The sequence below is a fragment of the Athene noctua genome, chromosome 23 (assembly GCF_965140245.1).
Source record: "Athene noctua chromosome 23, bAthNoc1.hap1.1, whole genome shotgun sequence".
Lineage (NCBI taxonomy): Eukaryota > Metazoa > Chordata > Aves > Strigiformes > Strigidae > Athene > Athene noctua.
Window position 1 is genome coordinate 9196520 of NC_134059.1, and position 17442 is coordinate 9213961.

Sequence of the window (17442 nt, forward strand, 5' to 3'; positions counted from 1 at the left end):
CAAACATGGAAGGAGGGGAAAGGAAGAACATCTGATGAAATGCGAAGTGGAATTCTGTGCAGGAGTAGCTTTTTGAAGAGGGTGTGGAGGCAGTGGTTTTGAGCTTATTCAACCCAGCTTGCTGGTGATGATTTCCTTATCCCCATTATTTCTTAAGGAGAAGAAAAAAAATTGTATTGCATGAGGTCCAAAATTTTTATGGTAAATTTTCTAAGCACCAAAGAACAAGTGAACAACGTACTAAAAAACCAGCAACATCAAACTCTAAGCAGAGCTGCGTCGACAAATGACAGTAAATTCAAAATGCAAGCAGCATCATCTGATAAAGCCCTAGAATGTTTACCAGACCACTCACCTCTATAAAAAAACCTATTTTACTTTCTGTTTAATCTGTGTGTCAGTTTAGAAACTATTTAATGTATTTCTTCTTTGCATTAACTTGAGATTTTTATTGCACAAGTTCTTCACAAAATCTAGGCATAACTGTTGTCACAGTAACTCTGTGAGAGCGGCAGCGTGACAGAAGAAATATTTATAGAGTGTGAGTGGACAACTCAAAAGTCAGCATAGTGTGATACACATGTTCTAAGGTCTTAATTTCTACCTCCACAAACTTTGTGTCAGCAGCAGGACTGCAAAATGGCAAGTGGATTTTTAATGAGAAACAAGAATCTCAAAATACCGAAAAGGACATTAGAATTTACTGTCACTTTACTGTCTTTTTAAGGTAAAGGCCGAAGTCACATTTGATGCTTGGCTTCTGCTTGGCATACATATTTTCATACATATACATTTAATATAATTAGCAGCGATGTCCATCTAGCACTTGTCCTGAGGAACATTAATGCTGATACCCATTTAAGAAAAGAAAGAAAATAATTTCTGCATAGGAGATACCATGTTAGACAACAGTACAGAGATCTCATTAGGGACGCCTGTTAGCATAGCGTTACGGTCACAGCAACACTGCTTTTAGGTTACCACTTAGGAAGTGAGCATCTAGCTTGCAACCTGCAGTGCAGCAAAGCAGTAAATAAATAACTTTTCAAGCAAGAGATGGGTAAAATCTTACACACTGACACCTGTCTAGTACCTCAGAGCACCGGAACCAGCCTGGCAGCATAGCCCCTTCCTGCCTTCAGAGCTCTGTCATCCCTCGGGGACGGCTCCACCGCTGCTCTTGGAGACTTCGAATCCCCTGCTTACTCGCCTCCTTGCCCTTCCCAGCATCTCCCCCCAAGTTCCAGGCCGAGAGCCATATATCGCTGTCCTGAGACACGCAGCCAGCGTTTTCTGACGGCATCCCATCCTGATTTCTCAAAGGCATTATCAAACGGCATTATCGTCTTCGAGCTTTGTACAAATCTTCCCCTAGAGTAGCTTAAAAACCATCCCGGTCCCTCCCCTCGTCTTCAAAATTCTCACCAAGGTCGTTCTTGTTTTCTGTGGCGCCGCGGCCGGACAGAGCCCGGCCCGGCCCCGGGGCGGCCCGTTAGACCGCGCCGAGCGCCGCCTCGCACCGGGCGAAGGAGAAGGGCAGCTCCTCCCGCCGCAGCTCCCCCGCCCTCCGGGCGTCCCCGCTCCCCGGCGGAGCGGCGCGGGGGGCACGGGCGGGACCTCCGGGCCCCGGCGGCGCCTCCGGTTCGTGCAGCGCTTCCCCCGCGCGGGCGTGGCCGTGCCCGGCCCTCGGGCCACGGGTCTCTCCTGGCGGCGTCAATCCCCTCGCTCCCCTCCTTGTCCAACCTCCTTCCTTCGCTTCCCACCTGCTGCTTTCCCCTCTTCCCTTCCTCTCTCCACCTGGTTTCATACTTCCGTGCTTGTTCCCTTTCCCTATCTCACCCCCATTTTTTCCTGCCATCCTTTCCTGTCTTTTTCTTTCTCCCCTCTTTCCTCTCGAGCTTGCCCTCCATTTCTCATTTGCCCTCCTTCCTCTCTTACAAATTCACCTTCTCTTGTCCCTCTGATCCCACTTCCTTGTTTTCTTTCTTCCTCCTCTTTCCCCCTTCAGATCTCCATGCCTCCAGGCATAGACAGCCAGGGACCAGCCCCACACCCTCATACAGACTGAAGGCACCAACTAAGGCGAGTGTCAAATAAATCCTGCCCCAGAACACCTACGACATCCTCAAATCCTGCTTCAGTGCTCACAAACCAACTCTCAAATAGTGAGACCAGGTTGGGTAGATTTGTTTCTTTTGCAAGGTGATCCCCAGAGGACTGAAAACTTGGAAGTGAAGCCATGTGACCTGATTTGTTCACTTCAGTGGTGTTTTTCTAAGGAAGTATATAAGTATGGAAGGGGCCTAGAAGGGGTAGCAAACAGGAAAAAGAAGAGCAAGGAGTCTTTTTGAGAGAGGAAAAGCTAACTAAATGCCATCAGCACTTAAGTCATTAAAAGCTGAAGGAATGGTGGTTAAGCATTGTATATAGGAAGGTCTGAGAGGGCATAATACACAAGGACTGGAAAAATACTATGGCTGAACCCGAGGTTATGCCTCAGGCCTGCAAGCAGGCTTTTGGCATGGAGTCCTCAGGGGAGGGGCCCTGCACGCTGGGCAAATGAGGGCTGTGCAGGGCTGGATCCTGACGAGGGCTGCTCTGCGACAAACACACGTGAAGGGTAATTGGAAGATGGTTCTGAAGGAATAGGGTGTGTGGGCTTTTCATATCCAACAAGGTCCCTGATGTGTCTGCTGGGGTCCCCCACAATGTCTTTAGGACAGGTCTTCATCTGGGGTCCCCCAGGACTTCTCCTGCAATGTCAGTAGCCACAGGTAGAACTCAAGGCACTGTCACACACATGCACTTAGAACACCTCTGGTAGATAGCCCCTACCCTGACCTGCTGCTTGCCAGCTTTGTCAGCCTGAGGGCTCTGCAGGGGCCACTCAAACCAGCCCCAAAGCCCCTAGTCACTAAAACCTGCCCCAAGACCACCACCAATCTCTGGAGTCCCTGGACCTCAAACCACCCCCAGATTTGAACCAATTCCCTCCTACAATCTCAAAGCTCCCCCTACGGCCTGCCCAAGGCCACTGCTGCCTCTGTCAGCACCCCTGAAGCCTGCTATAGCAGCCCCCCCCATCCCCAATCCTGCCTTCATTCTCCTGAAGTCCACCCCCAAACTATCTCCAGTACTTACAGCAACCGCAAACCATCCACAGTCCTGCCCACTAATCCACATCTCTTTTTTATTTCCCTTCACTGTTTGGAGTCGACCTCTTGGTGCCCATGTGGTGCTGTGTGCCCTTGGTCCCGTGCTTCAGAAGAACAGGATGGATGGCTGGACACAAGCTGGGACTGAAGTACAGACCGTTCAGAGACCCAGCAGAGGATGGGTCGTTCCCTGGAGTTCACTGGCATTGCTTTTTCCATTGCAGTAAGAAGCACAAGCTGCCTTGACTTCTTTTGTCGGTTAATGCCAACATTTGATTACATCAGGGGAAAGAGTGACACAGTGCTCCAGGTGTAGCCTCGCCAGTGCTGCAGAGAGGAAGGATCACCCTCCCTCGTCCTGCTGATGCTACTTTCCTATTGCCGCTCGGGATACCCTCAGCCTTCTCTGCAGCGAGGGCACATTATTGGCTCATGTTGCTTTCCAGCTGGGGGGCCATCAACATGTACTTGTGCATGGGATTGTTCCTCCCCAGGTACAGGACTTTGAATTTTCCCTTACTGAACTTCGTGAGGTTCCTGTCAGCCCGTTTCTCCAGCCTGTAAGTGCAGAATGCGCCCTGGAGCCAGTCTGCCTACCAGGGCTCGGGCCGCTGGCAGAAAGCCAGACAGCCAGTCATAAAATGCCCTCCCCCCCTCAGTCATTCCTCTGCTTTTACTGCACCGAGGCTGGATGCTGTTCGCTGGCACTCCTCCATGCCGCCAGGGACGGCGGGCCCAGCTGCACGCGGATGGCGCTCGGCCGCTCTCTGCTGCCCACTGGTCCCTCGGTGCAGCTGCTGCTGCGCGTGAGCGGGGCGGTCGCATGGGATGGATTGCGCATGCGTCGGCCGGCCAGCCGCTGGACCGCCGCGTGCTGACGGGGAGGCTGTATCCAGGTGAAAATGTCTGCTTCTTTCCACGGGCAGCTATGTTCTGCTGCGGAGGTCCCCTGGGTCGGGTCATGAGGTAATGGGAGTAAACGTAGTCTTTGCATTTCATCTGTGGTTTTGTGGCTGTTCCTGTGTCGGCCCACACTGTGCCTTTCCAACTCGGAACTTTGTCCTTCTTAAGATGCAGAGAATGTGACAGTATACAGTACCGAGGATGTGGATTCATCAAGGTTTTCTGGAGATGTGAAACAGTAGCTTCATGTCCTGTCATTGTCCATATCCCTCCTGGTAATGCCCAGGACTTTTTGAGACTTCCTTTTTCCCCAGCAGCCACTGCACATCTGGCAGGGCAAGTAAATTAAAGTCCTTTACTAAAAAGTCTCAGCTTACATGCTGTTCTTGCCTGAGAAATTCAATAATGAAGGTGAGGATAGAGCCGTGGGAACAATGCCAACAAGGTGCACGGGAAAGACCAACATGCAAACACGATAAAGCTGTAGGGACACATGCCTTACAATCTTGCACTCGCCTTCCCGTGCACCCCAGGGTCTTGCACTTGCCCTGCAGCAACCACCTTTTTCATTTAGGTGCACCATACTGCGGTTTGCTTTCTGTTGTACTTAAATTTGGAGGCATCTCATGGCGCGTTTGCATTTCACTGCGCCCCAGAACCCTCAATTCACATTTTGGGTTGCCTTGAGTCCTCTGTGTGCTTTCTGGTGAGCCTCAGCATCTTGTGTTTGTTCTGCAGTGAGCCACAAAGTTCTCCATTTAGATTCCTCCCCTCTGCCACAATTTGGGTGCTTTTTGGTGTTCTTTACAATCATCTGTTTTCCTTTCCGTTTGCCCCGGAAGCACTCCTTTGCCTTTCTGTGGCCCGGAAAAGAGGCCTGCGGTCCATCGCTCCAGGATCTAACTGACCAAGTATTCCCCCCCCAGACCAACGAGCGCCGAGCTGTCCCGGAGTCAGGCCCTGAGCTCCGGAGCAGACTCTCTCTCAGGACTTAAGTGCGTGACTGAACAGACGCTCACAGTCTCCTTTGCCCTCCCGGCTGCCTTTTGTGCTCCTTTGCCCCGGGCGAGGGGCTGGAGGTAGCCCAGGGGAAGGGTGATGGTGCCCGTGGGGGTGGGGGCATGGCCCCCTGTTCCTGCTGGGCTCCAGCCGCGGGCCGGGCTGGAGGAGCCCCAGGGGCTGGCAGGGAGGCTGCGGGCAGCGGCCCCTCCCTGTCCGGTGGCGGCTGCTGGAGGAGGAGCCGGTGCGAGCCGAGGGAGGAGCGGAGAGAAGGTGAGCGGGGCCGCGCGGTCGGTCGCCTGGCGGCTGCCGGGGAAAACCGGTGTTCCCGCGGGGTGGGAAAGGCGGGGCGGCTGTCGCTGGCGGCTTCCGGTCGGCCATGCTGGCTCCCGTGGCACGCCGGGCGCTGCAGTTTTTGTGCGCTCGGTTCCCCGGCAGCGTCGCTCCCGGGCGCGCGGCCCAGCCCAAGGGGCGGGTTTGTGGCGGTTTCCCGCGGGCTGCCCGCGGCTCCCCGGGACGCGGTGTGCCCCTGGTCCGGGGGCGCGCGTGCGCGGCGGGAGGTGGGGCGCCGGCTGGGCCGATCCGCGGCAGTAACGGTCCCTGCTGCTACCGCCGCTGTCCCTCCTCCCGAGGCCGCGCGTGTCCGTTCCTGCCTCGCCCCGCCCCGTCCCGGGGATGCCGCCGACTGCGCCCAGCTCGGGCTGGCGTGCGGTGTCTCTGCCCGGCCCGGCGCTTCTCACGGCTCGGGGGCCAAAAGGGACGGGCGGAGCCTTGCCGGCCGCGGGCAGCGGGCGGGAGCCGCCGCGGCTGGAGCTGGAGGGGCCGGAGAAAGGGAAGGAAGGAGAACATCGAGGGCATGTGGGCAGCGGCCGCCTGGCCCTGCGGGAGGAGAGCGCCTGCCTCTCCGGGTGAGCGAGGAGCCCTCTGCACAGTCCGCAGCGGGCCGGACCGCCAGCCTGCACCCGGGGTCTGTGCGCGTCACCCCAGGTGCGGAACGGCCGCGGAGCGAGCGAGCGAGGCTGCGTGTGTCGGCAGCCACGTCTTGTAAGAGCCGAGAGACACCCGCGTATTCTTTTAGGGGAGGACTGGAGCCACGGAAGAAGAAGGGAGGAAAGAAGGTCTGAAGTGGTAAATTTCCCTGGCAGCGCTGAGAGCGATGGCTGTGGTGAGTCCTGGGACCACGCAGTCCTGTTGTCCCTTGTGTGCATGTGGGCCCTTCCCTGTTGCCCTCTCTATCCCACACTGATGTGATTTTTTTTTTTTGCATCCCTTTACCTCTGCTCTCCTCTCTTCTGTCCTGCTCCCTCTCCCTCTCTCTTTTTCCTTCTAGCTCTGCCTTTTTCTCTCCATGCTATTGTTCTGCTCCCTCTTTTTTTTTTTTTTCATTCTCTGTCTCGCTCCTGCAGGCTAGCGCTGTTTTTTTCCTTTTCCAGTTCTTCGTCCTGATTGGCATCGGTCCCTTTTCTCCCGCAACTTCTCTGGCCTTTTCCTACACGTTCTTTTCCTCTCTGTGCCAGCACGTGCCCCTATGTGTCCCTGACTGCCTATTGTCCTTCCCCCTTCTCTACCTCTCTCTGTTTGTCTTGCTCACTGACACCCACCCCCCTCATTCTGTATCTCCCAGTCCCCTTCCTCCACCCTCTTCACCTTGCCCTCTCAGACCCTGTGTGCTGCTCCCTGTCTCGACTATTGATGGCTTCATCTCTCTTGTTCACTCTTCCTGTCTTTTCTCATGCTCCACCCCTCTGTCATTCTCTCTGTTGCTCTTGTTTGGTTCCAGGCCAGCATCCTACTTTGTGTCCTGCTCCCTTCTGCAGTCATCTCCTGCTGTCTGGCTCCCTGTCCCTCACATCTCTTCTAGATGCCTCTGTCCTGCCTCCTCTTTCCTGATCCCTCTGGCCTGCTCCCCATTGCAGGCTTGGCGCTCTTTCTCCACCTCTCTGCCTCGGTCCTGTCTGTCTCCTCATCTCTCAGTTGCTAATGTTTCTTTCTCCATCAGTGCCTCACTGCCTGTCCCTTTTCTCTTCTCCCTGTTCTCCATCGTCTCCCTAACTTTTTGCCATTGTTTCTTGCTATATCCCCCTGCCCCGGTCAGTGTCCCGTTATTTCTTGGGTTGTGCTCCCTGGCTTTTTTCAAATTCTGCAGCCCAGCCATGGTTTTAATCTCTCCCTTTATTTGTCCTGATCTGTGTTTTTCTCTCACTTCCTCAACCACTCCAGCTTGTTCTGTACTTTTGTATCACTCTCACTCCTCAGTCCATCTCTGTCTCGATCCATCTGTTCTGCTCCTCGGTTACCAGTTTCTCTCTCTCCCTTCTGTCCTACTCCTGTATGTAGTGCGTGATCGAGTGAGGTTCCATGTCTAGCAGGCCTCATCTTGTAAGAGCTGTGAGATGTCTACACATTCTCTTAAGTAGATGACAGCCATGCAACTGGAGCTGCTATAGAAGAGGAAGGGAGAAGACAAAGACAAGGAAGAGTCTGACCTGTCAAATTCTCCTGGCAGCACTGAGAGCTGCGGTAAGTCCCGAGCGCTCAGGGCCCTCTCATCCCTCTTGTGTGTCCTGGTCCCTCCCTGTCTTTCTCCTAGAGTCCTTTCTTTCTGATGCTGCTCAACATTTTTGCTCACCTGTATCTTCCATTTTGCTTGGAGCATCTCCCTGTCCCCATCTTGTAGGTCCTCCCTCTCTCTGCCCTGTACCCTGCTGCTATTGTTGCCTTTCTCCATCCCTCTCTGTCCAGCTCCCTGTCCCTATTGATTAATTCCTTCCTCATCTTCCTGCACCCACTGCTATTCCTTGCAATCTCCATCTCTGTCTGTCCAGCTCCCTGTCCCCAGTTTTTCATTCCTACCTCTGTCCCTCATAGCCTGTCTGGCCTTTTTCCTCAGTGTCTTTCTCTCTGGCTGACTCCCTTCTGCTATTTTTTATTTCCTCCCTATCCTCCATCTTGTTGCCCATCACTCTTTTGTCTTCTCTCTCCATGTCTCTCTGTCTGTCTTCCAGTCACTGTTCTTTAGTTCCTCCCTCTTTCCTGTAGCTTGCTGCTATTTTTTTTCCCATTCTCCATCATTCTCTGTCTGGTGCCCTGTCCCTATTTATCAATTAGTCCCTCTCTGCCTTATGGTCTGTTTCTTTTCCCCATTTAATTTTTGCCTCTCTCTGTCTGGCTCATTGTCCCTAGTTTGTTAATTCCTTCCTCTGTGCCGCATACCCCCTGTGATCTTTTCTTTTTTGTGGTCTGTTTCTGGCTGGCGCTCTGTTACTATTCAGTAATTCCTCTCTTGACATCCCATAGTCTGTTGCTATTGTCTTTTCTCCATCTCACTGTCTCTGTTTCCCCTGTTTTAGAATTCGCCCCTCCTTCTTTCTATATGCATCGGTATTAGTTTTTGGCTCCAGGTCTCTTCCTTTCTGTGTCGCTCTCCCTGTTTCCTAATTCTTCCTTCTGTGCCCTGTAATACGTAGCTACGTGGTTTGTTTTGTGTTCCTCCCCTGCCTTTTCCCTCCATTGTTTGCTGTCCTGACTCCCCATCGCTGTTGTTTTTTCCTGTTCTTTGTAGGTTTCTTGTCTTTCGCCATCTTTCTTGGTCTAGGTCCCTGCTGCTTTTGTTTTTCCTCCATGTCTGTTGTGCTGCCTATACCAGTTTTTTTTTCCTGCATGTCTGTCCTGCTCCTCATCCTTCTTTATTGGTCTCTGTTCTGCTCCTTCTTCGTCTTTCTGCTGCCTTTTTTCTTCTCTCCCTGCTGCTTTTTCCTCCATATCTGTGTCGGGCTCCCTGTCCCCATCCTCTCACCGCCCCATGCCTTGTCTCTTGTTTTCTCACTACCTCCATACTGGCCAGCCAGCTGCTCCTTTTCTCATCTTCTTGTGTCCTGCATCCTGCTTCTCATTTTTGGCATCTCCAGCTCTGCCCAGCAACCCGTTGCTCCAGGTGCCGACTGACTGTTCCCAGCTGGACTGAGGAGCGTGGCTCTGGGAACAAGTGCCAGGGGCAGCATTAGGGGCCCCGAGCCCCAGAGCAGACTCACTCTCTTCTGGGACTTGTTCTGTGTGTGACTGAATAAACAGTTGCTGGCTGCCTTTTGTGCTTCCTTTGCCCCAGGTGAGGGGCTGGCAGGGAGCCCAGGGGACGGGTGATGATGCTCTGTGGGGGTGGGTGATGGCCTCCAGCTGTGGGCTGGGGCTGGAGGGGCCCAGGTGTGGGCAGTGAGGCTGATGGCAGTGGCCCCGCCCTATAAAAGGGTTACTCCAGGTGGAGGGGTGGGTGCTGCTGTTGAAAACAGGGAAGCCTTCAGAGGGATAGGTGTGAACCAAGGGAGGAGCAGAGCAGTTGCTGGGCGTTGGCTGCACCGAGGGAGAAGGTGAGTAGAGCTGTGCAATCAACTGGCAACTCCTGGGGAAGGAGCTCATGGAGAGGATGGTGGTGCCTGCAGGGTGGCACTGCTCAGTGTTACTGCTCAGTGTTGGAGCTGGTGGCTGCCTAGAGCCTGTGGTGGGGCTTCTTTTCACTCTCAGAGAACCTTTCCTGATGCCAAGTTTAATCTCCAGAACACTCATGTTGTTTTCTATGCTAGCTAGGATCCCTCTGTTTAGTTCCTGGTCCCCTGAGGACATCTGTAATTTGTTTAGATCCCTTCTGGATGACCAGATCATGTCCTTGAGAATTATTTGGGCCGTGCTGCTCGTCAGAACCCCTCTGATAATGTCATAATGCCTCCCGAGGTCTCGGGTATTCACTGCAGCACGCTTTTAGCACCCTAAGCCTCCTTTGGACTCTTTTTGTCACAGTTGCACTGCTCCTAATATCTCCATTTCCAAAGAGGAGCATTGTTTTTCTTGTCTATGTCCTCTAGAATGCCTCTCAAGACCTTCCTTGTGCTCCATGAAATTTTGGTAGCATTTTGCCTCTCTTCTGATGTCTCTTATTCGTCGTGTAGTTTGTGTTTTCTGTGTCCTAGAGCTTCCTTAGGTCACAACATCCTCATCACTCTTTGTGCCAAAGTAGCACAGCATGCGCTTCGGGAACCATCGCTAGGGTGTCGAACGTCTCTAGTCATCGGCACAGTGCCGGTTGGGTGCTTCTTTTATCGCATTACAAAGACAAAAGCATGGATAGCTCTCAGAAGTTTCAGGTCAGTCTGCTTTAGCAGCACCTTTCCAAGCTGCATTAACATCTCTGATCTTGCGCGGTCCGTCTTTGCCAAGACCTTTTATGGGAGCTTTTCCCTGCATCCTTACATGCTTTGATCTTGAAGTAAGGTGTCTCGTGTGTGACTCATCTCTGTTTTTGTCTGAGGCCGCAGCATTCGGCTCTTCTCTGCCTGCCACGGATTCCTCCTCTCGGTCTTCTCATCCGGTAGCGTCTCCGGTCAAGGAGTCATTCTTAGAGAGCTTGTTTTAATGTTTTGGTCTCAGCATTTGTCTTTATGTGTGGTGTTGTTCTGTGCCTGTTTGTGTCTGGGTTGGAGCTGCTCTGCCTGGACACACAGAGCAATAGTCCACAAAAGAATAGCAATAAGAATCTAAGGCTAATGGGGTGATAAGTATAGACTTTGTAGGGAGAGGACATACAGTCCATTTCAGGGCAAGCAGCCATATACGCAGGAGGCGTGTGTGTTTTCTCCGTAGTGTTTTGCAGAGACGCCGGAGATGACCAGGCTGTGTTTAACGGCAGGTCACAGTGAGAATCTAGGTGGTGTACTTAAAGGAGGCCTCTAGAATTGTTAAACCATCACTCGGCATCCAGGTGACTCGTTTGATACCGGTTTTGCAGGTGCAGAGGGAGGAACCGCACCCGAAAGGGTGACGGAGGAGACAAGCGGAACGCCGTAAGAAGGTAGGTCGACGTGCGGCGTCGGAGGGAAGACACGATGGACAGTTATACAAGTAGCCTACAAGCGTGTTTTATTACAAAGGTGTGAAGCTAGATAGTGGCACCGGCGGCGAGGCAAGTGAGGCGAGATATGAGCAGCGCGCTCAAGCAGCAGTTATTTTTCAGGAGTCGTATTGTTGGCGAAGTTAGAAGTATCTCTTGTTATCTGTGCGTTTCAGGCGGTACGCGAGCCTCCACAGGGGAACCTGTGAACAGCAGAGGTGAGGTGGGTGAGCGCCCCAGGTAAAGGAGCGCGAGAGGGTTATTGCTGCGGTCCGGCTGTAGTTTTGGGTAGTATCCCCCCAAGTGTTACTTTGTTTTTTGCAGGTGACGGACATAGCTTTGGAAGGGCGAAGCCACACACTGGAGGAGCGGTCCGAGGCGAGGCGACCAAGCGTTTCTCTTTGGTTTTATGGGTGCCGTCCAGGCAGCCTTTGGAATCGGATGAGCATTTGAGGCGAGGTGGGGCGGTAGCGAGGAGGAGTAGGTGCGGGTGACTCGTCAGAAGCATGACGGCACTTTTGCTTCTCTCGGTATCTTAGGTACTGCAAGCGACAACGGCAGCAGCGTTGACTCCGGAGCAAGTAGGAGAGAGGCGCTTTTGAGGGGGGTGTCGCGGAAGAGGTTGGCATCGGCCAGCGCGACGCCGACGGGTTGCACGGTTTGCAGGCGTCTTGCAGAAGACACACAGGAAGCCTGAGACTCGGAAACATCCCAGTCGGCCGATGCGGTTGTTGCGGAAGACGGCTATGGCCCTCCAAAAGCTAAGTTGAGGGTTGAGGGTAGGAAGGGTCTGGGAGGAAGGGACAGGGTTGGGAGTCACAGGGAGGACTCCTCAAGTCAGTATCGGGGACAGGGCCATCCAGGAACAGAGCCCTTTGCGCCCATAAGGGGGGCGAGTTACTTTTCAGCACTGGACTATCGTGCCGGGCAGGGCAGTTCCAGTTTGTGTCGTCATGTAGTTTGTGTCTTCTGTATTCTGTATCTTATAGCATGCTGCCCTCAGGTCTTGATGTCTTCACAGGTCTTTGTGATCAGCAGGCATCTCGATAGCCTTCCCGAGAGTCTCAAGTACTTCGCTTCATCGGCATAGTGCCCGTGGAGCCCTTCTTGTCTTGCAAATAAAACCTGAGGCATGGATCCATCCATTGTATGTTGTATTGAGGATGTTCTTGAGCAGTCATCTCTTGCAGGATGAGCTAGATGGCACCTGCAGCTGTGCTTTTGAGAGTTATTTTGGCACGTGGTAGTCTTCTGGGGTCGCATCCCCACATCTTAAGTCTTGAAGCCCGGCTTCTCACTCATCCATCGTTCTGGCTTTGGCGGTAACTTTGTCTCAGGGGTCACACCAGTCGCCTCTCATTTCAGGACTGCTCCAACGCATCCGTGACACTGTGTCACCGTAGGGCTTCTCTGCCGGCAGTGTCTTCCCTACGGTCATCGTTCTTCTTGCTCACGGTCTTCTCGCGTCTCACGGTCACATCACTTGCAGCGTCTGTGTGTGGTGTCGGCCTGTGTCAGTGTTGAACCTGTCCTGCCTGGACGTGCAGCAACAGGAAAGACAAGGGGAGCGTAGCTTTGTAGTTGTGTAGTAATACGTTGATCTGCCCAGATGGTTTTGGCAAAGACCATACAGTCCATCTTCGGTCAAGCAGCTGTAGACAGCTGCCACCAAGTTAACGTCCTCGAGTTTGGCGGGCGCCGGACGGCAGACTCGCCACGAGTGGCAGTTCGCACCCCAGTCATGCAGGTTGAACAAGCCTTAGCTTGTACGTGGGGTCAGTAATTAGGGTTTTGGGTGTTTTAGCAGTAGTTGGATGGGAGATGGAAATGGAAGACAAACCTTTGCTCTCATGAAAGTCTTTGTTAACAGTGGGATGACTTGCTCACCTGGTTTGGGTTGTTTAAATGCAAAGCAAGAAGCCGCTTACTGGAGAGCGGTGGAAGATGTCAGAGGATCTGTGTGACCAGTGGTTCTGAGGGCCTCAAGCTCTTCTGGTTTTATTTTCTAGGTGTCAATCGATGTGTAACGTGGGGTACCTGCACCCTTGGACTTTGGCAAGGTGAGAGATGACCAGCGTGCCAAAGCGGCAGTTTCTTCGGGGTGTCATAATATCGTTGTAGCTAAAATCATATCCCGTTTTTGTTCTACAAGTGGCAAGCAGGCATCGGCACAGCAGACGGAAGAATCTGTCTCCAAGCAGCTAAGGTAAATGAGCAGGGGAGAGGAAGCGCTGCGAGTGAACTGAGGATCGGGGAGGCTTCTACCCCCACGGTTCTACCGCTGTTTCTTTCGTAGATGCCGCACTGCTTCCCAGAGGGTTCACGCGGCAGTCACGAGCAGTTTGAGAAAAGGTGTGAGAGTCGTTAAGTGATTTGCTCGGACCTGAATCGCAGAAGATCATGTGGCAATTCAAACAACCATTTCTCTTTGCTTTTGCAGGCATTGTAAGGTCTCTGCTCAGACAGCAGAGGATTAGAGGTGAGTCGGCGGAAGAGAGGAGCAGTGGGCTGGGAGCCACCGAGAGCGCGATAGTTTACGAGTAGTAGGTGCGCTGCATTTTGCCAGCGTCTTTGATTTTTGCACCTCAAGATATAGGGGGTGCCGTGATTGAAAGGCGGGACACAGCTTGATTCCAGCAGAGTCAGAGAGTTGATTGCAGAAATCATTCATTTATATAGAAAATTAGAAGAAATCAGAAGACACACATCTTACATTGATTGGTTGCTATACTTCAACATTCTTTATCAGTGCTCGTTGATTGGTAGTTAATTAAAACTCTAACAACAGGACTGTTTACAACTAAGTTATTTTTCAGAGACTTTATATTTTCTTCTCTGGTGCCACATGACTCATAGGGGCAGTAAGTCTCCCCAACATCAGCACTTCTTTATTCCCCTTATCAGGCTGCCCAAGGCTTATGGCCTACAAGTTCCAGTACATCCCCTTCTAACAACAACGGTGAAGCAGGGCGTGCCGTCCTGTCTGCTTCTTTCAAGTCCTGTCCCACAAGGGGGTGCAAAATTCAGTTATTGGGAGCGGCGTGGCTCTTCTGAGGAGGGTGTCATCACGGTAGATGTGGATTTGGGTTGGCATGTCGATGACTGGTGGTGTTCTGTGTTGCAGGTGATGAAGAGGAACTGGGTGAATGCAAGGAAACACTGGTTAAATGATGTGCTCCCAATAAGGATGAGTTCTGGACCGTGTTCTCTGAAAGATAAGTCACAGGGCCAAAGCAGTGGGTGGGGTGGTGGCACAAGACTTCAGGGTCGGTGGGAGGGCTCTTTAGCTTTGGTTAATTCTGGGGGCAGATAGCGCGTCTCTGCGGGTGTCGTTTGGTTTTGTCCACTTGGAGAGCGTTACCCTGTATGGCATTAAAGGGGCAAGTGCATTGTGTAGGTCTATGTCTGTATTGCATGACCTTGCGAAGCCAGCGTATGTGTCAGCAGGAGTTGAGCAGATCACAAAAGAATTGTGAGGTAGTGTGAGGGAAGCCTGTAAGTCAGAATAGCTTTTGTATTGTTCTTGCAGCACCTTGAGGCAAGAAATCAGAAATGGCAATATAGGTGCCCTGGCAAAGCAACTTTGGGATGAGCCGGTAGAGTTTTGCAATATGCCTAGTGTGTGTTCATGTGTTTCTTAGTTATGTGATGTGTTGTTTGTCTTGGTCTTCACTGACAAGGCCCATCTGGTATACTTACATCCTACTCTGTGTACAGTAGCCATCCATCACATCTTGCAGCCTAGAGTCATCGCAACAGCACTCGTTATGTCTCGCAAAGCGGCGTGACATAGAAGCTCAACCTCACCGATCTAGTTTTGCATCATAGATGGATTTGGTCGGTCTTTTACGTAGCTTGCTCTCAGACAAAGCCAGCAGGTCTAGTCTCTGTGACTGCCTCTTGTGAGGTCTTTCAGGGGATTCTTCCCTGTGTCACTTTAGCGTTTGGTCTTTCCCAGCATTTTTTCAACTTTGCTCATCGGGGTGTTATCCCTCGACTATCATCCAGAGGTCAGGCATTCAGACAAGGCAGGCCCCACCCAGGCATCTGTGTCATGTTACCTCAGCAACCTCGGGCATGCCGTCAGGCCGCGTCTTTAGGTCCGGCATTAACTCTACCACGTGCAGTACTCTCGCATCCTTAGGTCCCATTTGCGGCGCATGTAGATACGCGTGAGGCAGTGTCAAGTCATGTGTTCGTAGCCATTGTGGAACGGTTCCAGAAGGGGATGATACCGTGCCATTGAGCGTGGCCCATTTGGCTCTAGCCTAGGTGGATTTTGGGGATAGCCAGTTGTTATCACCAGGCAGCCTCTAGAGTTCATTCTTCTGTCTTTTGCAGGTGTCATAGGGCCACCTGGATTCCAGAAGGAAAATCTCTGACTACGTTTGCTGGAGCGTACGAAATGAAGAAGGACCGGGAGCGGTGCCAGAGGGAAACGTATAACTCTTCTTGCAACTATGAGGACCTCCGGCATGGGTCAGGGGGAGTGGCAGTGACGCGGTTCCCGGCACGGTTACGGAATCGTGGCAATCTGCCACTTTGGCAGGTCGCATAGAGCGAATGTTGAACGAGTGTTAGTTTTGGAAGGTATCCTTGTATGTGAGGATGTTTTTCATTTCAGGGTATATTGAAAGTAGAGAGAGATAGTGTGGTTTTTTTAATCATAGCAAAGAAACTGTCAAGCAGGAAGATTTCTTTATCTCCCTGACGCTATTTATTGTCACTTAATCCCGGCCAGTCTGTCATGTGCTGTTTGCAGCCAGCATTTGGGCGGAGGTTAGGTTCAGGCCGTGGCATTGGCAGGCGCGATGACTTTTGAGCTCTTTGGGAAGCACATTTTGAGGAGCGGTCTGGTGACAGGCATAGGAAGAATTGTGGGGGTCGGCCGGCTGGGCAGATTTGCTGAGAGCAGGGGGCGGTTAGTGGGGTAGTTGAGTGAGCGGTGTATTTACAATGTGTCTGCCTGTGCATGACTAATGTTCAGGAATTTGTTTTTGTTGCAGGTGGAGTAGAGTTTTTTTGAGCACTTAGGGTGACCCAGCCAGGGGATTTTTTTTTTTCCCGGCCGTTCCATGAGGTGATGATCGCCGCCCATGTTTGGGCGCGGAGCGTTGCAGGGACGGGGTTTTTGCAGGCAGGGCCATTTTGGAGGCCCCTGGGAACAGTGTTCCTGGCCTCATGTATGTTATAGTAGTTTCTAAACAGTTATGAATCTGGTTAGTAAAGGCATGATGCTGTGTGATGTGTGAAATGACCATAAATGCTTTTAGAGCTATTGGTGGTAGGTAAAGCACTCATAAGGGTTTATGAATTCCATCATGTTTCTGTAATGTAGTTTTGTGAAAATGTAATTGCTTTTGGTTCAGGTGTTTAAAATGTATGTAAAAGCTGCTTTGTAATGGGGCTTGAGTGGAGGTTTAGTTGTTGTACTTGTAATGTTTTTTAAATGAGAGTTTGGTGTAATGAAGGTTCCTGGGAAGTCTAAATGATACTGGTTTTAACGTTATTCAAGAAGCAAAAGCTGTTTTGTAATATAGCTGTAATAAAGCCATATTGTCTGGGGTTGGCTCCTGTGTGGTATTAATGGATGTATAAGTTTGTCTCTCTCTCTGTTACACTTTTGTCTCTATCTCTCTCTCTGCACGTGTGTGACTTTGTCTAACTTGGCCTTTGTCAGACTCAGATGTTGTGTTGGTTGTGGACTTGGACTCTCTTGTGTTGGCTGTGGACTCTGACGTTTGTCTTTTTGTGGCTTTCTCTTTGTTTCTTTTCTAAGTTTGTTTCTGACTTTGACTTCTTATCTATATGTGTCTCTATGTCTGTTGGTTAAATGGTAGGTAGCAGGATTAGAACATGGCTGGTGCCTGGGAGTAATAAAATGAGAAAAACGCAGTGTTTAAAAGAAATTACTCCCAGGTAATTTGGCCATGGTCTAGTGCTGCACCACACTTAATATTATTTTTATTCTTTTATTATACAATATTATTACCCCACACACCTGAAATACATTAAAAGTTGACCACCCACAGGCAGTTACCACCTGCACAATCAATTGACCAAAAAATATACATAATACTGCACACACAGTGTGAGGGTTAGGGTCGTTAGGGTGGGGGGTTGGGGTTAGGGTTTAGGGTTAGGGGGGTTGGGCTTAGGGGTAGTGACAGCAACTAGGGTCATTAAGGTTAGGGTAGGGGTCAGGGTTGTTAGCACTGAGTTAGGTTAGGGCCATTAGGGTTAGGGCTGTTGGGGTTAAAGCTGTTAGGGGTTGGAGTTAGGGTCATTAGGGTTAGGGTGCTGTTAGGGTCAGGGCGCCGTTAGGGTTAGGGCAAAGTTAGAGTTAGGATTTGGGCGCCGTTAGGGTTAGGTTAAGTGTTAGGGTTACAGTTAGGGCGCCATTAGGGGCAGGGTTAGGGAAACGATTAGATTAGGGTTAGCGTTAGGGTGCTGTTAGGGCTAGGGTTAGGGTGCTGTTAGGGTAAGGGCCTAGGGTTAGGTTTAGGG

The 17442-nt window shown here is 51.6% G+C and overlaps 1 protein-coding gene across 3 annotated transcripts; it reads left to right on the forward strand.

Annotated features, from left to right (window-relative positions):
* The first annotated feature begins 814 nt into the window (after positions 1-814).
* On the forward strand, positions 815-16500 carry LOC141969450 (uncharacterized). Of its 3 annotated transcripts, XM_074925242.1 has the most exons (9): positions 815-4121; positions 4633-5330; positions 6136-6222; positions 7475-7577; positions 10834-11153; positions 11260-11394; positions 11475-11516; positions 11602-11700; positions 15277-16500. In XM_074925242.1, the coding sequence occupies exons 5-9, from the start codon at positions 11024-11026 to the stop codon at positions 15315-15317; spliced, it is 447 nt and encodes a 148-aa protein (XP_074781343.1). In that variant the 5' UTR covers positions 815-4121; positions 4633-5330; positions 6136-6222; positions 7475-7577; positions 10834-11023; the 3' UTR covers positions 15318-16500. The 3 variants fall into 3 exon arrangements, with proteins under 3 accessions (XP_074781343.1, XP_074781344.1, XP_074781342.1); XM_074925243.1 differs by lacking the exons at positions 7475-7577; positions 10834-11153; positions 11260-11394; XM_074925241.1 differs by lacking the exons at positions 815-4121; positions 4633-5330; positions 7475-7577; positions 10834-11153; positions 11260-11394 and adding an exon at positions 5355-5965.
* Positions 16501-17442: the final 942 nt, after the last annotated feature.

What these genes read in the sequence shown, in the direction of transcription:
- LOC141969450 (XM_074925241.1), top strand. Translation starts at nt 5,437, where the DNA reads ATGCTGGCTCCCGTGGCACGCCGGGCGCTGCAGTTTTTGTGCGCTCGG. An exon ending in GAGAGCGCCTGCCTCTCCGG is followed by an intron (nt 5,966 to 6,135) that starts GTGAGCGAGGAG and finishes GTATTCTTTTAG; the next exon opens with GGGAGGACTGGAGCCACGGA. An exon ending in TATGGCCCTCCAAAAGCTAA is followed by an intron (nt 11,701 to 15,276) that starts GTTGAGGGTTGA and finishes TGTCTTTTGCAG; the next exon opens with GTGTCATAGGGCCACCTGGA.